Consider the following 15152-nt stretch of genomic DNA (forward strand, 5'->3'; position numbering starts at 1 on the left):
GGGTCCCCTGTAGCCGTCTTTCTTACTCCACGGCACTTAGATGAAATTCTCTCGAGTATAAAAAAAATAAATTGAGCAATCGCAGCAAACCATGGTGAGATAGCGGTAGTTGAACAGAACAATAGAAATATTACTCTGAGTGCAGTTTGTTGTACTTAAGGTAAGAGAGAGCAACGATATTTTTGTCGACTTTTATTCTGTAATATGACCAATATTTTCATATTCAAGTGTGTATGAAAAAAAGTCACTGGTTTCTTAAAAAGCTAAATACAATAAGCATTGGATCAAGGCACATACAAGACTGGCCAAAGGGCATACAATGCACTTTGGTTTTCAATTGTAAAGAACAGTTAACTTCAAATTGTGGCAACATAAAAGTGTTCATTTGGAAAATAATACAAAATAATACTCATAACAAGGAATTGCTGACACGGTGGTAATTCTAAAGAAAGCCAACATGTTTAGTCTTTTTGGCCTGGTGACTAGAATGACGTATGGTACATGGTACTAAAGAATGCCGCCATTGTCATTTGGCCATTGTTGGCTTGTACAAATAGAGATAGTGGGGGGTCCTCTGTGTCAGCCTGTCCTGTCTACTTGTTTTTGAGGAGCAGAGAGCTCCTTAAGGTCGGTGTGCTTTTTCTGCCCTGTGCTGTGGCCTACAATCCTATCAGAAACATTGAAACCCTGCTTGGGTTGCTTTGCTGTGTTTCTTCTTCTTGCAAACAGAACAAAATAATACACTGAACAAAGCAGAGATAAAAGGCATGGCACCTCATCTTTAGTTATTCGTTCTCCACACCAGGTGAATACTAAAGTAAGATTCTTGGTCCGTAGTATGTGGAGACAGCTACTGCCTGTTCATTCTTTTCGAGGACAACATGCCTGCTTTGTGAATTACTTGATCAGCTGTGCCTTAGTTTACGTCATGTAATTTTTTTGCCTTTTTGTTTTTCTGACAGCCACAAAGTTAAAAGAATGACCTGTGCTTATACTACAAGGTTTTCTAAAGTCTGATTGTTCAACACAGCAATGAAAACCCACTTTCACAGTTGACAAGTCATCATATCTTAGTAGAACACAGAGTTTCTTTTGTTGGTCGATAACCTTAAGCAAAGGAAATACAGTACAAATTACTACAAATCCCTAAAATATAGAATTGCAGTTAGTTACAATACCCACTGATGGTTCAGTGATGGCCTGCAACGGGAACGTTCTCCATCTTCATAAAATGTCCTTAAATATAAATTATATGGCAAATGTACAGAACATTGCTTCTTTAGTCTTATAGATCCAGTGTTTTGTAAAAGTCTTGCCACTCTGTTTAAGTCACACTCATCGTGAATGTCCGTGCGCAATATCATGAATGGGAATGGTCAGAATCTGGTATTCCACTGTCTCTGTAGCTTCTGTTGTTAATACTGTTCTCGGTATGTGGACTTTTGTATAAACTCAGGCCGTTAGGTGGGAAAATTGTGTGTATCACAAACTCCTCCTTGGACACAGGCAGGTGATTTATAGGTATCATTTGAAAAGAAGTTTCTCGTATTTCTAGGATGGAGTTGTCCTTTTTAGTGCCAGCCTCAGCATAGTCATCCTTTCTCCGACGGCCTTTGTTATAGGTGCAGTTCCTGGAAAAAAGTGAACCATTCCTGTGGACGTACCAACACACCAGTGCCAACATGATTATTGCCAAAAGAGCCACAGCCCCTCCAATGATAGCAGCCAAAGGCAGACTGGAATTTTTGTAAGGCTCTTTCTCCTGCTCTCTGTTTAAAGTTGTAGTCGGGTTGTAGGATTTGTGAGAACCAGTCTCTGTCTCGATGCAAACAGGGGTCTCGTCTGACAGGTAAATGTTGCTGGTCTCCATGGGAACCATGCATATTCTATAGGAAGACTCAGGCTCCAGTGCAGTGAGCAGATACTCCGTCTTCTCCCCCTGCACAATGGTCTCAGTGATGGAGCCAAAGGCAGGGCTGTGTCCCAGCTTTAGCCAGCTGAGCCGTAGAGCAGTCATGGGTTGTGACACCCTCCATGATATGTGTATTGTATCTGCACTACTTGACTTCACACTGATGGTGATGATCTTTCTGCCTGAAGAGGTGGTAGTGCTGTGGTAATTCTTACTGATGTCAGGCCCTTTCACTATGGGCCTTTTAGTCACAAACGAGGGCCACTGTGGCTGTGAGGGGCGTAAAGTGTTGGAGACTGTGCTTGTCTCATAAGTGGGAATGAGTTCTGAATCTATGCAGTCAAACATGTCGGTAGTTAGGTCTTTAATTGCCATTCCTTTGACCTTATCAGGACCCTGGCACATGAAGCCACGAACATTCACCTTAGATGGCAACGACCGCAACCAGTCACGCACCCATTTCATCCTGCAAGTGCATTGCCAGGGGTTGTTGCGTAGCAGGAGCTGTGTGAGATTGTCCAGATCTTCAAATACACCCTGCGGGAGGCTGCTCAGGTTGTTACCAGACAGGTCTAGGCGGTACAGCTGCCTAAGGAAGGCAAAAGCCCCAGGTGGGACCCGGTTAATGTGATTCTCTTGTAGCTGCAGCTTCTCCAAACTGGTGCCTGGCAGGTTGGCTGGCGGCGATGTCAGGGAGTTCCTCACTAGAGAGAGCTCAGTCAAGTTGATGAGGTTGATGAAAGCCATCTCCCCAATCCCACGGTTGTTGAGCAGGTTACCGTCCAGGATTAGACGCTTCAGGTTGATGAGATCTTGCAGTGATTGCTCTGAGATGGAGGAGATACGGTTGTCATCAAAGCGCAGCTCCTCGATGCTCATGGGCAGCCCTGAAGGGATGGTACTTAGGTGGTTTCTGGAGAGAAAAAGCAGTCTGAGGTGATTACTGTCCCTGAAGGCCCCCTCCTCTATGCTGACTGCTGATACAGAGTTATCATCCAGGTGCAGTTCCTCGATGTAGGGAATTTGGGCTAAAGAGGCGTGGGTAATCATCCGAATGTTGTTCTCCTGAAGGTGGAGCTCTTTTAGCCCAAGAGGAAGGTTAGTAGGAAACTCATCCAGATTGTTGCAGTAAAGGTAGATCTTCTCCACATTCGAGAGCCTGCGGAGTTCGGCAGGAATGCCCGAACTCTTAATGCGATTGTTTTGCAGAAAGAGCACTGTTGCATCCTGGGGCATGCCAGTAGGGATGGAAGTCAGGCCACGGTCATTACAATAGATGAAGGTCCCATCGCAGCGGCAGGCTGAGGGACATGAGGCGGAGGTCACCAAGGGGTTAGCAAGACCCAGCAGCAGACCGATCCTGATTAGGAAGAGAATAAAGGACTTGCATTGACGCACCATCTTGAAGGTGTGTTGCCTGGCAGTCTAATCACTCAAGAACCCCTGGGGAAAAGACACAAGTGTACATTTAATGCACAAGCCCTTTAAAGGGGAGCCAAATTCCTGTTCTCATAATTGGTGGGTGTTTGAAAAGCTGCCTGCAGCACTTTCTAGATTAAATAACTGCTGAAAGAATCCGTTTGAATTCTTCCCATTAAATTGATATGAACTGATCATTAGGATTACCAGACAGTGAAAAAGTATCTTTTGTTTTTACTATAAACAGTTTCCAGCTTTACATCTCTATATGTACTGGAATATACATTTTAAAACTTTAAAAACTAAACTGCATCCGAAATAGAACTGCTTTTGTTTTCTTCCCTTTGATAAGAAATGTTCTACCTTCTCAGCTCTGTGAATTAAAACTCTGTGCCTCGACATTTTGGCCCTGGCTTGTGAAATGTAATACATTTCCTAGTTGTTTGACACGTTTCTCTACCTCAAGGCTGTCTTTCATCACTACAGTCCACAAGGGTGAACAAAGTCAGGCATTGTTGATGGACTGTTGTGAAACCGACATACTTTAAATCCGGTTAGATCATTACCCATGTCTTTTGCCATTTAAACTCTCGGGTTTAACTGACCTCTTACAAGACAGGGGAAAAAAATCTCCCTTTTCACAGTGTAAAGGTTTGATCAAACTTTATAGCACATTAAGAGCCAAGAATGACATGTTTTTCCAATCAGTTGTCTGAGACTACAAGATCAATGTTTAAGCTTCAGTTATCTTTGCACTACAATATGTTGCTGATCTTTGCTGTAAAAGTTAAAAAAACAATTCAAAATTTACTTCATCCTTTGAAATAACAAGATATTCAATGTCAAAATTCATAAACTTACAGCAGATAGCCTTGATATGAACAAAACAGCAAAAGGTTTTGTTTGTCTTTGTTTGTGTCTGTTTTTGCCAGCGATGTGTAGTTCCTTTTTAATTAGGCTAATACTGAATTATTGCTTTAATTATGCATTCCTGCCATGACCTCTCTTCCTCTACATCTCATTAGAAAATTGTGGTCTAGTCAGTGAAGTGGAAAAAAGCAAGGCCATCTGTATTTGTCATACCTGATTTATACGACGTGGTAAATCCTTTCCAGCCACCAAAAATCCAATCAAGATTTCCTCTTGAATTTTCTCTTATCCCTTCTGAAAGGAAAAGTTTGTCCAAGGGGCTTCTTGTGATATCCTGACCTGGTCAGTGTTTGCTGAGTGGATCCTTGTTTGGACGATGACCTCCACTGTGTTGTCAGAGGCTCATGCTTTCAATGCCTTTACCATGGCAGATAAGCCTGTACAAAAAGCATCCCCTCTCACTGACAAAGCATGCACTCTCAGGTAATATTAAAAATCCTAATGGCCGTTGCAATTGTCAAGCTCAACAGCCATAACCCCAAATTAGATTTTTTGGGAGTTGTATAGTGATCCGCGTGTTGGACAGGGCGAGCTTTAGCAAAGGCTCCTTTCTGCAATCAGGCCCGACAGGCATGATGAGTTGACACAAAGCTGGTCTGAGCCATGCCAATCCCCTCTGCCACAGGCTCAATCCAGGCCCGTTCACTTGTGTACTCCACGTCTTCAGGTAACCCAGAATCCTCTGCTCCCTTGTTGAGCCTGTATACACATTAATCCAGGGCTCTGGTCCCCTTTCCTGAAGCAGATAACCAATGTTCTCCTCTCCTCTAAGGAGAAAAACAGGGCGAGTTGCTTATCCTTCTGGGCCCAGCCTCTCACACATCTGCAGCTTGAATCATACTGTGCCCTCCTCACACCTGGGGTGGTGCTCTGAAAAAAAAAGAACAGAATAACAAATTTAGTGCCCACATTCAGCTAAAAAAATTATAATTTTTTTGATGATCAGGTGATGAAAGAGTAATATTTTAATATAGATTTCAAAAAACAATTTTTTGCATGTAATTCCAAGAGAGTTTAATTGTTTAGGTACAATTCATTTAACTTTTCTTCGTGAACAGTTTTAAAGTGAGTTCTTGTTTGAGTCGTAGATTTTAGGATGACACTTGCAGTGAAATAGATGTTGATATTTGGAAATGCTAATCCTACTTAGACATGTGTTTGATACTGATCTCTGACCAGCCTTACATTGTGAATTTGTATTTAAAAATAGCCTTTCTTCTATGCTTTGATTTAGCCTGTTGACCTTTTACAGCCACTTACTCTAACAGACCAAATTTCTTTTCTATGGTGATACAAGAAAGAATGCATGTGCATACAAAAGACAACGGTGATCTAGACCCCCAACTCAATAATGGCCGAGGGTGGAGCTCCTAATGCCCTTCTCGGTCCACTTCACTGCATAGCTGAACTTTTGGTGTTTTACAAGAGAACTAGTCCTGCGATTAAAAAATGCAGTCTGTGCTAGTCTGAAAACAAGGCTCGTCCAGATTCTATACATGTGAGGGAAAACAGATCCACTAAGTGCTTAGTGAATTACTCGCATTGTTAAAAAGCTCTCATGACAAATGAAGCGCATTTGAATTTCGTATGAAGAAGAGAATGGCTGCATCCATCCCTGTCATTCCCAGCTCCTCTCTGTGACCTCCTATCCCCACCCCATCCTCTCTTTTACATTCTATGAATGCTGTTTCTGTTTGTAAAAATAGAATTTCCTTTGCCAAAGCAAATGTTATGTTTCCTTTCACAACACAATAGCTCTGCGCCCCGATACGTAGCTGTCCATGTGACCTGTTGGCTGCCACTGTGTGCTGTAAAACATGCAAAGGTAAATTAGGAACAAGAGGCCCGGCCATTTAACAGTTGTAACCCATGACAAGGAGAAGATTAGGGAATTGAGAGGCTTGTAACTCGATTACAACTCCTGAGATGCTGTCTCATAATAACACCCCCCTTCCTTCTGTTCCATCTAAACACGGGCCCTCGGTCCAGTATTACATTAGTAGTAGATTAGAGTCTGGGGAAAAAAGCACCAGATGTGACCTCTACTAACTTGTGGAATAAAGGAGTCTGACAAGGGAAAAAAAAAGATTAAATTTAGTAATGGAGTTTTAGAAAATGGCGGGATGATAGAAGGATATGTGATGTCTGTCTGCTGGAATGAACTTTTAATGCAGCACTTAGTCAAGCTATTTCAATTTTAAATAGCCTTTTTCACCTAAAAGTTCCCCATCCTCTGAATATTGTTCAGTATGTAGTCTTGATTTGAATCCTTGAAATCTTTGCATTACATAAAAGAGAAAAAAAAATATCTCGAGCCTGTCTTATCAACCCAGAAAGGCATGTCTGCACTTGGAATAACAGACTTTTAGGGATGATTCTTCACATAAATACTCCCATATATGATTTGGCTCAACATTTGCGGTTAGTTTGCCTTTTTTGGCCACTGCAACTCCGTTACCTGAGATCACAGAATCTGATCTAGTGTCTGGTAGAAGGAGCAAGGGGGCCTGGTTAATCATTTAGGAACATACTGTGGCATAATCTGTCATAGGCTCAGGGTGTGTGATGTTGTATTGTGTGTGATTTATCAGATGTCTGCTTCAAACATATAGCACATCATGCTTACTTTACAAGGAGCACAGTCAGGCCTTGATGCTTGATGTTTTTTTTTTTTCCCCCTTTTCTTTTTCCACGCTCATCGGATTTCAGGAGAGTGGCCCCTCTCCATTGTTTGCTACAAGGCGAGCATGTGGACCGTGCAGCCTCACAGAGGGGGTTTACGTTTTAAAAACTTTTATTCAGACAATTTAAAAATGCCTCTACTTATCTGAACGCATTATGCAAGCTTTTCCTACTGCGGCTTCGAATGATATGCACCTATACAGCTATATGCACTCACACACATGCTATATTCATGTGCACACAATCGTTTAGAGAGCAATAGACGCTGAGTTAAACATTTTTAGTGATGGATGTCTTTCTCCATCGTTCTAATAAGCTCCGCCGGCAGGACAGGGGATTTCTCTAGCAGTCAAAGTGGATTCTGCTTCATTTAATCTGAACGGGCAAAGTTAAATTGAGCATCCTGGTAAAATTGTGAGTGTGTGTACAGCTAGTTACCTTTTAGTGGAGAGCGTAGGAGGCTCACACAAAGCTGGACACTGATAGCCATTGTGAGCTGAACACGCATAAATGCACATTAGTCTGCAATAACAGAGCACAAGACTTTGTGCCCCCTAGTCATACACTAAACAAGAAAGCCTTTGGAAAAAAAAAAAAGAAAAAACTTAAATAGAAACAATTTCATGCCTGTCAAAAGTATTGCAGATTATAATGACTTCTAGTTAAGTAAAATACAGAATAATATGACATGGGCTGCATTTAGGGCGGAAAGAGCTGCAGAAGTAGCAATGGCTGACTGTTAAATTATTCATGAGCCCTGAAATTAATTTTGAACCACAGTAGAGCTCTCCATTGGGAAATCAATGTTGTTTGTATCTGCTGTTGATTATTCATTCTAATTCAAAATATAATTTTGAATTATGATTGATGGTGCACAATATAGTTATTGTGGGTTATAATTTGTTCAGATTTTAGTCTGAAATGTGTGCGTGCGACATTGATTGGCAAGTTGATAGGTTTTATATTAATTGTTTACGGCTGTATGATCCTGAAAACAAATGCACTTGCTTTGGTAAAGGACAATTAAAGTTCACCTGAAATGAGAGCAAAATAGTATTTAAATGATTGATTTTCTGTTTTGAAATAGAGTTGAGCTTTGCTCATTTTTCTGTGTATGTGTGTGATGTAAAACCTCGCGTCTGTCGCTGATTAACATTTTAGTAAGTTGTATGTCAAGACACCTGGCAGCGGCCTACTGTGCTGCGGGGACACAATGGAACATTCATGGTCACATCTGAATTCACAGGGACACAGGACACGTTTCAAGCCAAACAGAAAAAATGGGCAAAAAAATCTCTGATAGTTTTGCGGATTTTCTATGTGGCCTCCTGGTGCTGGCTTTAGCCGGGCTGAACAGATGATACTCTCGCCGGCCCATTAAGAGCATACAGAGGCCTGGGACAAGGCGGGGGTCTCTCTTTTGTAGTAGCCTGAAAGGAGAGATCTGTAGCAGCTGCAGTTGTTTTTCCCCACATGGGGGTGGTAGGCACTGCAAGATAAAATGTATGTGTGTGTCTGTATGTGACAAGCAAACACCAAAACACTGAATACTCGTATTAAGCTGCAGGAGCCCATCTCGGTGTAGGCCAGACACCTACCCAAAATCCAGGGATTTCTTAAGCACCCTACTGAACATCCACAGTTGTTTTTGAGTCATACTGTCGAGTTTATTCCCACGTATTTAACTCATGTTTGTACTTTTACTTTCAGCAACCGTTTGTCTCTTCAAGCTTGGGGTAGACGGTAAAAGATACTGCTTAATAAATTATGAGAAGACCTGAATTAGGGCCTCCTTAGATTGCAGTGTTGAATCTGAAATATGTCTTGGTAGTTGCAAAAGTCATATCATTACTCCCCCCACCCCCCTTAAACCTAGTGATACATATTTTAGGCTTTAAATTTTCTGGCCATAGAAAATTCCATTTGTAGTGACCTGGTTAGTTGTTAATCTGCAATGTGAATTCCCTCTGAAAGCAATTGACTGGGGACTTTTGCCTCAGGCAGTTATCAGTGAAGACAATTGGGTCTGTCCTCATGTCTGCCATGTTTAACAGCCGATTTATTTTTATTGTCTCTCCAACAATGAACAACAGTGAGCCACCATTACATTGCGTGACAATATTTAAGTCAAGTTTGCATCCAGTGGTATTAGGCTGCAGCCTATATATAGATATATATATGTACAGTCAATGCTTAAAGCCTGTATGACCTTATGAAGATAAAAGGCTGTGTTAAATTGGATTAACAACTGTCCCTGCCCTGGTGTTGCCAAGAAGGCGTCCACTTTATTGCATTGCTCTAATGGGATAAATATCAGTTAGAATCAAGAGAAAGGGGATTCATTAGCATCACAGATTGACATTTAGACTGTCAGTCCTCCATATGAGCTTCTCTTTACTGTAAAGCGCGTTTATATCTGCATGCTTGGCACAGAGCTGCAAGTGCACACAAATGGCACGTATTTGTTTTTGAGGTATTAATGCAACCTTACAGTATGTGGTGCAACTTCAATGGATCGTGCGTTTTTTTTTTCTCCCCCATTTATTTCCAGGGGTCCTTAATGACTGCGCCCCACAACCTATGATGCTTTTGGGGAGGGTCAGTGTGTAAACGACTTTTTTTTTCTTCTTTTGCACAGTAAATTCTCAGTATACGAACAGTCCGTCCTGACAGCAAAACGCCGGAGACGCATTTAGCGGAGTTTTTCTCCAGCTTGCCCCCCCCTCCTCCACGTCTAAACTCGGCGGGATCTGCGCTGCAATTTTCAGCAGCGCACCGGGGCGCCTTCTCCGTGCTGCGACACCGAGGCTCGATCAGACAGCCACCGCTAATCCCGTCAAGTTTGCGTATTCTTATTTTTTCACACCGGTTTAAGGAAGGGGATATGAAAAAAAAGCTGCGAGGAGATTTCACTTCTCTCCCCACGTTTTGAGCTTTGTGCTGAGGCTGAATGTGATGGAGAGGGTTTTTTTTTTTTTGCGTGTCTCAAAAAGCAGACTTGGTGTTTGTGGTGAATTAAGAGGGACGCAGCAGCAGGCATCAAAGTGCCTTCAGATAGATGAATTTTCTTTTTTTTTTATCCGCCAAGCTGAGCAGAATGATGTGCAGTGTGTGAGCGCATCATTTGGTTATTTGGAAGAAAAAAAAAAAAGTGCACTCCCGATTTATTTTTTTATTTTATTTTATGAACCTATATCTCTTTCTTTCTCACTTCAAAGAAAGCTGATTTTTTTTGAGTATTAAAAAACGAGGGGTAAAAAGGGCAACTAATTAGGTACAAGCAACTCCTGAGGATTCCGCATTACTTTCAATCCCTTCTGCCAAGAAAGAAGATCCAAAAGACGAAAAGGATGCATTCCCAACAGGACTGTACCAGCAAAAAACGCACTTACCTCTATAATCAACCCCCAAAAAATGTAACAGGTATCCTCTTAAATTCACAAGTGGGAGAGAGAGAGAAAAAAAAAAAGATAATCCAAATCCAGGCTATGAAGATTTAAATTCAGATCCCCCAAAAAAGCACAAAGCTCCTCTCACTCACAAGGCTAGGTCTATTTGGAGTTGATCTGTAGCAGCACTGCTATGTTTACTGGTGCCCCCCCCTCATACACATACACAATCTGTAGGCTGTGCGAGGACATAGGTGCACGGGTAGATCTCAATACAAATGTGGAGTTGTGTTTGCCTCTAGCTTTGCTTCAATAGAGGACTGATGTCATCTGGAGGAGGGGCCTCTCTCTCTCTCTCTCTCTCTCTCTCTCTCTCTCTCTCTGTTTGGAGATGCAGGATGCAGTGTTGCTTGGATGCACTAGGGGGAGTGGAGGAAAGGGGAAAGGCACTCACATCCTTGTCAGATGTGTGCACTCAAGATGAGGAGTAGTCACTGGTTGGAAAGCGATGCTGGCTGGCGGAAAAAGACAGAGGGAGGAGGAAAAAAAATAGTGGAAATGTACAGTATGTGTGTGCACGTTGGTTAGAGTGAGATACACCCTTGTTAACTTATTTGTTACAGATGTGCCAGGATAATTTCTAATTAGTTTTTTTTTCTGTCATAATTTGTCGATTATCACTTTTGCAGGTGTTTTTATCTACAGTGTTTTTTTTCTTCTTTTCTGAACCAGAGAATCCAATGTTTCACAGTTCTAAATCTAAACTGTTTTGTCCAGCAAGAGTAAAAAAAAATAAACAATATCTAAAATGCTAATAAAAACGTTGCTTTTTTCTTTGTGTGAAGCACATACCAGGCGTGCTTTTTAAAGTTTGACAGCTTATGAATATTGGATGATGTTGTCGCAGTGAACTGGAATAATTTATAACAAGAATTCAGAGATGTGCTTATTTCTAATATGTGGGTCTGCGTGTGTGTGTGTGGCTTTGAATTTGTATGCGTACATACAAAATGCCACGCATGTGTGTCTGTGAGTGGATACAAGATGGACATGTAGTTGATGTGACATACCTGAACTGACTCTTGCTCCTCTTGCTTTCTGTTTGACTCACTTTGGTTTAAATGAAGCCAAACAGTGGATTTGCCTCCATCTAGGCCCAAAGCATCAGTGAGCAGCCTGTTAGTCAAAGGGTTGTACAGCAGGGCTGACCCAGCCAACACTCTCTCCTGCCCTGCGTCATCTCCAGTGTTTCCCCCTCTGGCTACCTGACAAGGCAGACACCACAACCCGGCGCACTGAGCTGCAGTGGAGCAGCTCTGTTCATCTGTTGCTGAATATCAGCTTCCTGTTGATGCCATCGGGTCAATGATCGGATCTGTGTGATGTGTGCAGCTGGCAGCGTAGTGTGGCGACTCCTCTCTTACATGTCATTCACTACTGTCAATACCACTTTTTGTTAATTACCTCAGGCCTATTATGCTATTCAGCTTTGTAAGCCTGGAGCGGCTGCATTCATTTTCAGTAAACAAACAGAGTTTTTTTTTTTTTTTTTTAAAGAGGTGTTATTCATTTGGTCTGGGGACACCAAAATATGTAGCTAAAATTTCCCATGCTTTCTGTTTGTCAAAAGAAAGCAATTGCCCTGTAATAATTAATGACAAAAAAAAGAAATTATATTTTGCCCTAAAAGTAAAAGCAAGACTTTTGGTAATATTCAACAACTATCCCCCAATTTACACAAAGCAATTTTGTATGCTAAAAGAAAATTCTGCTCATGGATGTGATTTCCTGACACACAAGCAACACCAAAACTCAATTAGCAGACCAATTTACACTCCATTTTTATTTCTGTGCTTTGGTCTCTTCATGAGCTGATGTGGACCTCTATTCCTAGTAATTGTTATGGCCTCATTAGGATAGGATAGTACTACACAAGAGTGAGTGTCTGAGCGTCTGACCGTAGCTGACATCCCATGCCCAGTTATTTTGCCAGGACAGAAGCCTCAACACATCAGCACACAGTTAAACCATGATTGCCATCTTAACTGGAGTGCCTAATTGAACAGACACTTAAGCCTGGAGCATCTGCCAAAACTACTTAGACCTCCAGTGGAGTTTTTCAGATTTGTTTGCTTTCCAGCTGGAGTGGCTCTCACTTTTGTTTGAAACACAAAGGGATTCCCAGACAAGTATAAACTGTCTGCGTGTATACTGTTCGTTCCGAGGCACATCAATATAAATTCATATTTCTCCTGTGTTGTTAAGTTTCTGATGTTTCTGAAATGTGTTTATAAAGTTAACTAGCCTACATTACTCCAGGTGTTGTCTGCCAAAAACAGTGAGGTGAGAAGAGGTCAGTCTCGGACATCCTGACCTGATCCTTGTCTTCCTTCCAGAGGGACGGAGCACAGAAACCTGTGTCTGACCTCAACGTGGCTTCCTCTCCTAAATCGACTGCAGACACATCTGTCAGCGGCTGCTGATTGACCCTCTCTTATACGTACAAAGAGCCCCACTGGAGGGCGAGGGTGTTGGGTTTCTGTTATCTCAAGACTGGGGAAAATCTGTTGCCCTGTTCATCTTTTGTTCAAGGGTATAGGTGCTCTCCTTTCCCAAGGACGTGCACTAGTCTGTGTGGCTAGTTTCACAGTGTTTAGACAACACACAGATTGTTTCCTACTTTGTTGTGCCTCTTGATTTTGCCTAGTGCTGGCTAAAGTGCTTTTTGGGTCTGGTGGCAACAAAACAGCTGTTATTAAGACTCCACTTGGTCTTGTTCTTTATCAGACTGTCCTGAGCCCAGTTTCTGTCTCTCATTCGACCAGCTTTGGGCCAGATAATTGATTTACTTTTTCGCTCATGGTGTGGTCAATAGATGGGGCCTGTAGTTATCAGGCCGTGGTGCCCTACTTTCTAGATGATCTTCCAGAACACATAGACCCAGTCAGATTGGTGCTCTGTAAAGATAGGTGCTGTGGATATTATTTTAATGTCCTCAGTTTTTCGATTTATTTGTCACTTAACCTTAGCGTTCACTGAAAAGCTTGTGTGAAACACAATAGACCCTGAAACTGCTCAGGGGCTCACAGGGGAAAATGGAGACTGATTTTCCCCTTAAACCTCCTTCCGTGCTCTGACTGGAATTCATTATCGATAGACTTTCTGTGTTCTTAACCAATGCCAAATTAAGGGGAACATGTAAAAGGCTGCTGCCAAAACCCCCGCTTTGTTTTTCATTTACCTTCTGCCTTATTTGCATATTCATCCTCTACAGGCAATCAGCAGTGATCTTTGCTGTGGGCTTTTCATCTCTGCTTTGCCATCCTGACAGGCAGCTTTTCAGTATCACAACAGTTTAACTGCGATATGTGGATGAGAGGTGCTTTTGGGTATGTTAGGGTATTCACATTTTTGATTTGCAGACGATGTAATCTGTGTGACAGGGATGGAAAGAGAGTTTATGGCAAAAATACAAATCAGTGAATGGGTAAATATAGACAGATGTTGGCTTTCATTAGTGTGGGTTTGGGCAAATGTAAATGTATCCATCGTGGTAGTGCCCAAACTGGTTGGCGAGAGAAAGCTTTGACTGATGAACCTTGTTGGATCTTAATGCATATGAATGTAGAAGTCAGTTACATGAAACGAGGCCTTGCCATGGGCATTATTGCTACTAGGCCATGCAGTAAGGCACTAGTCTTTTCTGATGCAGATCCCAGATGTTGAGGGATAGGCTGACCCCTTCATCTCTGGGGACCAGGATGCAGGCCAGAGAAAGAAAAGAACCAACAACAACAACAGAAACTAAAAGGCCTGACATCCTGCTGCTTAGGCAAGCCCAGGGGCCTCGGTCGGTAGTCATTTGGACCATGTGTTTGCGGAAGAATGACAAACCATGCAAATAGCTCGATCGGCTGTTTTTCCTAGCGTCTTTTGTTTTCTTTGGTTGTTTTTGTGGTTGCTGTTGTGTTGTCTGCAGAGACAGAGAACCTCAGGGATGAGCGAATTCCACAAAGAAGGTAGAGGGGGGTAGGAGCTGACTTGTCAACCTCAGGACCTCCCATAGGTTAATGACCCCAAAACACAATGCTCTGTGATCAGATTAGATAGAGCGCTCTCCCCCCACTGCACTAATCAGCACAATAAAGGAGATAAAAGATAGAATTACCATACAGTGTTTTCACAGTCCAGCATACATCTCTAATGTAGCTAATTGAAGCTCCTTTCTCCTGCTTTGTAACTGGTTTACTATTTCTGCACTAAATCTGTAATTAGCCAACTTAGCATCTTTTCACCAGCCACCAGTTAAATGGTAACATTTATCTTTACAATGGACTCTACGTGCTTGTGTAAATGCCGACAGAACCTTGGAGAAAACGTGTTTCCTTTTGATTGTTTACCTCAGCAGCACATTCCTTCAGTATATGGTTGGAGTTAGTGCTTTTTAGTGCTTTGAGGTTAGGAGTTTAGGTGTCTTCTGAAAGGGTCAGACAGGGTTTAGAGTTGTAAGGGGAGGAAGTCGTGGCTAATGTTATCTTACGAAACAAACCAAGTCTTTGCTGCCCTAGATAAGATAAGAGAGATTAAACAATACCTCTTGGTCTGTAATGACCCTGTTGATTGGAAGACATACAGGAAATATGGTTCTTAGGCAACAGCGTTTTTGGTGAAGAGCGAGGGTAACACTAAAGAACAGAGGTCTAGTCACACAGAGCTGCCACCATTGTGATCAAAGTGTTCACTTATCTGTGCCAAACACGGACTCTGACTTTGTTTTCTCTGTGATCTGGATCACTGTTTACTCTCATGAGGCATATCTA

The 15152-nt window shown here is 42.1% G+C and overlaps 2 protein-coding genes across 3 annotated transcripts in view; one reads left to right on the plus strand and one right to left on the minus strand.

Moving 5' to 3' along the window:
* Positions 1-15152, plus strand: part of macrod2 (mono-ADP ribosylhydrolase 2) — a 415533-nt gene that overhangs the window by 75027 nt on the left and 325354 nt on the right. The window lies entirely within an intron of this gene.
* On the minus strand, positions 177-10605 carry flrt3 (fibronectin leucine rich transmembrane 3). Its single transcript, XM_008306007.1, has 3 exons — positions 10336-10605; positions 4415-5131; positions 177-3355 (listed from the first exon to the last, which is right to left on the minus strand). Exon 3 carries the CDS (start codon positions 3311-3313, stop codon positions 1361-1363), a length of 1953 nt encoding a protein of 650 aa, XP_008304229.1. The 5' UTR covers positions 3314-3355; positions 4415-5131; positions 10336-10605; the 3' UTR covers positions 177-1360.

This window comes from Stegastes partitus, unplaced genomic scaffold (assembly GCF_000690725.1).
Source record: "Stegastes partitus isolate 25-593 unplaced genomic scaffold, Stegastes_partitus-1.0.2 Scaffold1, whole genome shotgun sequence".
In the NCBI taxonomy this organism is placed as follows: Eukaryota; Metazoa; Chordata; class Actinopteri; family Pomacentridae; genus Stegastes; species Stegastes partitus.